We start from the raw sequence: 6,574 nt of genomic DNA on the forward strand, positions 1-6,574 counted from the left end.
CGAACCCAGGTCACCCACATACGGTACAGTGTGTTAGCGCGCTGCACCACAGCACCCCAAGAATAAGGGATTTATTAACATTTCCTAGCATTTAGGGATGTGGTTCAAGGTTATACTTTGGGGGAAAGTGAACTCAAAACCTCTTGAGGTTAATTTTTCTTTTTAGAAGTTCTGATGGCCAACATATTATACCCACCACCCCATTATGAATGCTGATAATAAGATTAGTATTTTCCTTTAAAAATAAAAAGCAAATGTATATGTTAATTTATTGTTAGTAGCATATACAATGCAGGCAATAATGAAAAAAATGACATGATGGTATGAGAGAGCCCTATTAAGGTACATGAACATTTAAGTTCCCTCTTACTGCAGTTCTGCCATTTCGAGCACCTTTTTGGCAACACCATACAGTTCATCCAGACCCTCTTGCAGCACAGCCCTTGTGGTAACAAAGGACACTGCAGCTGCTGCAATGTTGCCTGCAACTGGTACTACACAGGAAAGAATCTCAACAGCACCAATGGTCCCCAGTTTTGTCAGCATGCTCAAACTGACCTTAGACTTGCTAATATCCTGAATAAGTTTAGACTTTTTCACTTCTTCCAATATGGGTTTGTTCACTTGTACTGACAACTTTTCCAGGGCTTTGTCGTGTAGGCCGAATGAGTGGTAGACCTTGGTGAGAAAGGACAGAATCATGGCAGTGTCACGGGCAAATAAGAGGCCTGGCACAGGGGCTGCACCTATGCCCCCAGACGCAACAGCCAGTGCCCAGATGGTTTTCTTGAATGCGCTGTACTTCTCATCAAGGCGCTGTATTGAATACACGGGTAAACTATGCAGTAGCAAGCCCCTCTTTTCTCTGGGGAGATCTCTTTCCAGAGTCTCTATCAGTTTCTGGAAGTCAAACTTCTCCCGCTGCCTGGATGAGATGAGGAAGACCGGGAGAGGTCCAAAGTCACAGAGATTGGCCAAGCAGTACTCTCGTATGCTGCAGAGTGTCTCTTCCTCTGTCTTCCCTTCACTCTCTATTTCATTGCTTATGTCTAGGTCCATCTTGGAGCGTACAAAGTAAAAGTTTTTTCTCCTATTTTTGATTTCTTTTGCGAGCATGATATCATTCTCCTTAAATCTGGATGCACTCACAATGATAAATAGGTCGTAAGCTTCAAATTTCACACCTTTCAAGTAGGTCTTTGCTTTGAAACGTGGACTCCCTATTCCTGGCAAATCCCAGATCCTCACGTTGGGCATCGTTGGATGGGGGTACATCATGGGCTCCTTTGTTGTTTCTGTCACCCCAGTGGGGGCCCAGCCTTCATCCCCTCTTTGAACACCTCTGATGGCATTCAAAAAGGAAGACTTCCCTACACCAGTCTCCCCGGTCACAGCAATATTCAGCACTAATCCATTAACTATTTCTTTAGCTTTTGCAATGGCCCGCTCTGCCGTCTGTTCACCAGAATTACTCAGTAAAGCACTGATGTCATCCATGATCTGAAAAGACAATGCATACTTTCAATAATGATCTTATTGGTGATGAGACCAATTTCAATTTAAGTAATTGAAGATTAATTTTAATCAAAAGGATAAGGGGTTTAAAGTGAGAAAGTTCAGTGAAACTTTACTTACTCAGTCTGCTACTTTACAGGAAATCTCCAGGAAAATGTGCAGCTGTCGTTACTGGAGTCTAAGGGCTGTGCTTGAGCACAAATGAACGTGTCAAACAGAGATGGTTCACAGACTAAAAGTAACCCAACCACTTTCAGCATAGAGAGAGTAATTCTATTCCTGCCCTATTGCATATTCAGCAGCTTCAGTCACACGTGTTTGGTAGATGTGGGCGTAGTCTAAAAGTGAAGGCCCTGTTCTCTCTCTCTCTCTCTCTCTCTCTCTCTCTCTCTCTCTCTCTCTCTCTCTCTCTCTCTCTCTCTCTCTCTCTCTCTCTCTCTCTCTCTCTCTCACACACGCACACGCACACGCACACGCACACCCCTGGGGACCTACTTTGATCACAAATACTAGCCTGGCATTTAACCAAAATAGGGATTATAGATCCAGTCAGCACACCAGTTCCGCCCACCCAACATGAGAGGGTGGAGTATATGGAGGGGAAAACCACAAGTATCTAATTGCAGTGAATAGCACCAGAGCAATTTCGAGAGTCATTTATCATTGTTGCAATGCATACAAAATTACACACAGGTGATATTCTTTTCATAAATCAGCTGCAACTACACGTTTGTTTTTTATTTTGTGAATAAAAGCAAAATACTGCCACTTTCAAAACATTCAATCAATAAGTAAGATGCACAATGGCACAAGGTCAACATAGCAACAGTTAAAGTGAGGCAAAAGTATTGTTGGGAGGGAAATGTGTGTTCATATAAAATTTGACCCATACAACAAATCTAAAAAAAAGTTGGGACAGGGCAAAAACATGTTGTAATAGTTGCATAATTCTAAAGATAACACAAGGAAGAATATTTTCAAAGGAACTATATGGACAGCCAACATGAATGCACAAATAAAATACCATCACAGAGAGGCTGTTGCACTCAGTAGCGAAGATTTTGGGGGACTAATTAATGATTTATTACACAGAAAGATAGAAATACTAGGACTAGCGTTAGTTCTGGCCAGCGCGATGGTAGTCAAGAGCTTGCTGCTTATTTGTCTCAAGTGTTCTACGTAGATGAGCTAATCAACTCTCCTTGCTCCTCATTGGTCATTTTCAAATTTGGCGCCTTTTAAAAGTTCTCTGCTTTGTTCGCATCTCCAGACAGCTCGCTTTTTCGCAACCCACCGCCTCCCTAGCACCACCTTGTCGTGTATGACATGGCATGGGCTACTCCTTGTCATGTTGCCTGCTCTGTTCATGGGGGAATTGTTTGCTCTCCTAATCTGAATTTGGGTGAGCTTTCCCTATGCTGCCGCCGTCCCCTGAATCTCTGCTTTCTGTGGTGCTCATGGAAACCAGGGGACTCCTATGAACAGAGCCATACAGCCAAAATTACTTCATCACTATTCAAAAAAGAATTGCATTGAGAATTTCTTGTCTTGTGTTTCTTGACTGTAATGGTCCTGACAGAATTATCAAAATTGCAGGCATACAAGGCCTATTTCCGTAATGTAGAGTTCTGTGAAATTATTGCACCAGTTCATGACATACCCATCATCAATAAGCAAATTATGACACCCGAAGATAGTTCACTTTGGTATGCAAGCATGAAAATTGGCACACGTGCTCTTTAGAATGCACTCTTTCAGCAGAGGGCATTGTCCAATAGTCTGAGCGAATTAGGTTTGAAGGTGGAAGTAAATAAAGCGAAAGCATATTAGGTATCAATCTTTCCGTAATTTTATACAAAATAAGAATTTCAGGTGCCTACAGCACAGATTTGTACAGAAAAAAAGTTATTCAGCTTTGAATGTAACGCATTATAATGCATTTTGGGCTAAAATCGTATGATGTCACCAATAGGTATATTAGCTGATATCTTCCATACCAGTGAAAGGATCTTTTCCAAACTTGGTATATTTACTCACCATAAGTTCTTGATGAAAGTAGGAGGAGTTAATGTCTCGGGGGTCAAAGGTCAAGGTCACGCAAGGTCATACTTGACATAAAATATCTGTTTTTTTACCTCTCAAATGTATTGAAAGATTGTTATTAAACCCACAACAGCTCATCAACCCTATACATAAACTGATTAGGCATTAAAGGTCATAAGGTCAAAAGTAGAGGTCAAAGGTCATGAGGTTACCGCTTAATGTAGCTCACATCTTACAGTAACAGCTTAAAGCATTAACATGTGAATTGACATAAAAAGACAAAGACACTGATTAAAACACAATGGAGTTTATTTTCTATATCAAAATAACAGTTGTTTCAACCTTTACATCAGTGTTTCCCACCCAGGGGTACATGTACCACTAGGGGTATGCGAGCACACTGCAGGGGGTACTTGGAAACATCATGTAATTTTATCAAATACATGTAGCTCAGTTACATTGGGATAGAGAAAGCGGTATAGAACTTGACTTAGGGGGTACTCATGGCACAACGAAAAGGCTTGGGGGTACACAAGACAAAAAAGGTTGGGAAACACTGCTTTACATCATATGTTCATGCAGTTGTCTTTGAAAATCAAAATAATATGCTTTTATAAAACTCCAAACATCTGCACTAGTACAAGATTTAAAGTAATAGTTTCAGTTCATAAGTGATGTTATAAAACCCAATCCCTATAACAAACATTCAGTACATCAAAAACAACATGATAGCTCATTTTAAACAAGCTTACTGTAGTAACAGAAGTTTGCATATATGTTGCAGAAGTGGTGTCGCATCCTCCCCAGGCATGAATGAAGAGCACGTGTTCCTTGATGGACTGGTTGGCAATTGAAACATCACGCATATTCCATACTTGATCTTCTCTTTGGTTCCTCTGCCGGCCTTTCCTTTCTGATCTGAAGAATATGTCACCCATGGTTGAATTCCAATGATGCAGCAGTATACAGAAGACATCAGTGTCATCCGCAACGACAACTACAGACTCTCCCTCTTTTGCCAACCTCAAAGCCATTTCAGCTATCAAAACATCTGCGTCGCCATCACTTTGCTGTACGACAATCTGATGTTCTCTCAATTCCTTGGCCAGCTCATTTATGAACTTGCATTTATTGGACTCATTTCTGAAAAATGCCTCTTGTGTTACTTGAACAATTGCATTACTGCTTATACTGTAGTAATTTGGGGCTATCTTTGCAGATCTCCTCAAGTGCTCATGATCTTTGGTTGAGGGGCCACTTTCGTAGCCATCAAAGGCCACATGACATTGTCCATACTTTGTCTTCAGATAAGATGCATAATGTTGAAACAACTCCTGAAAAGTCTGCCCAGGTATCCACTTCAGCCTATGCAGTAGGGCTCCTCCATCAATTATGGTCTTTGATCCACTTGATACCTTTGCTTCAGCTTGTACCAGATCAATGCAGTTGATAACCCTGCATCTCACCTCTTCTGACAATGCATCATTTCGTTCAGCACAGACTGAAAGTACACGATCTTTATACTCCATAGTCATGACCTGGGAAACATTTTTGTCTAACTGATCATTGCAGTATTTCCCACAATACATACATTGCTTCATCCAGTCAAACACATCTTTATATGCTCTTGTAATTTTCCTTGTCTTTGCATCACTGCTATCAGTGGTCCGCATTGCTTTGCGTTTAATGGTCAATAAGGTGTTTCCCACTACCCTCTGGCATTTTCTGTGTATATTAACGCTGGCATTGTCTTCCAATTTAGCAGTACAAAATGTGGTAAGTGTGTTGTTGCCTATAGCAATGCTATAGTCAATCATCTTTTGCAATCCAGTGGAACAAGATGACAGATCACCTCCACACTGACATATAATGCAAAGATCTGCACGTATGCCAGATCCCTCTTCTAGCCCTATTTCATCATCCATGGCAGTGACATGGAAAATAATGAATCAAGACATTAAGCTTACTGAGTACAACTTAATACTGAAATTCATCCCAGGCAAAAAGACAGAAAGACAGAGGGCATGTGGGATTATATGTGTTTTAAACGTTTTTTGGCAAGGAAATTGAGGTGGGGTAGTGTGTGTGTGTGTGTGTGTGTGTGTGTGTGTGTGTGTGTGTGTGTGTGTGTGTGTGTGTGTGTGTGTGTGTGTGTGTGTGTGTGTGTGTGTGTGTGTGAGAGAGCAAGAAATAGAAAGGGAGTGAGAGAGGGAGAAGTTATGCTTTTTAAAACAGTCTCATCTTCTACAAACAAAGTTTAGAAAGTTTGTCAGAGGCCGTGGTGTGGCTGCTTGACTTTGAACAATCCTGTGCATCCCTTACTGTACTATATAGGAAATTACAATGTGGCTTGTGGGGCTGGGTGTTGTCAACAACCTCACAATACAATACATATCACAATACAGGGGTTACCCTTTTCATACGAAATGTAGATAATGCAATACATGTCAATCCTTATACATGCCCTTTATGGCTTCCTACTAGCCTGATAAACCAGACTAAATGTGGATGTCTAATTTAGTCTGGCCTCGATGCATAATACATCCGAAGATTGTTGATGAGAACAACCTTCCCTCAAAACCCTGCCCACTTTGATTCAAAACACATCTTTGCGTTGTTATTGGTTTGCCAGATTCATGGCATTCTGGCTTCATTGAATCATTATGCGAGGCCAGACCCACCCGTAGACAAAACATTTTGCCGTCCAGCGGGTGGCGCTGGTTCACCAGGCTAGCTTCCTACGGTATTCCGTTTTTTTTTTTTTTTTTTAAACATTACTTAACATACAGTTGTGCTCATATGTTTACATACCCCAGCAGAATAAACGCTTTCTTCGCGATTTCTCACAAAATATGAAGGATTACACAAAACCTTTTTTTTTCACTCATTGCTAGTGACTAGCTTAAGATATTTATTAGCAATATTCTGTGTTTACTCTTTCAAAAGCATGATCACAATCCAAACTACCCAAATGACCCTGTTCAAAAGTTTACATACCCTAGTTGCTAATGCTGAA

At 40.9% G+C, this 6,574-nt stretch overlaps 1 protein-coding gene across 1 annotated transcript; it reads right to left on the reverse strand.

The window, feature by feature from the left end:
• Nucleotides 1-366: 366 nt before the first annotated feature.
• On the reverse strand, nucleotides 367-1,497 carry LOC134467007 (interferon-inducible GTPase 5-like). Its single transcript, XM_063220936.1, has one exon. The coding sequence runs from the start codon at nucleotides 1,495-1,497 to the stop codon at nucleotides 367-369; it is 1,131 nt and encodes a 376-aa protein (XP_063077006.1).
• Nucleotides 1,498-6,574: the final 5,077 nt, after the last annotated feature.

Source organism: Engraulis encrasicolus, chromosome 17, assembly GCF_034702125.1.
Source record: "Engraulis encrasicolus isolate BLACKSEA-1 chromosome 17, IST_EnEncr_1.0, whole genome shotgun sequence".
Lineage (NCBI taxonomy): Eukaryota > Metazoa > Chordata > Actinopteri > Clupeiformes > Engraulidae > Engraulis > Engraulis encrasicolus.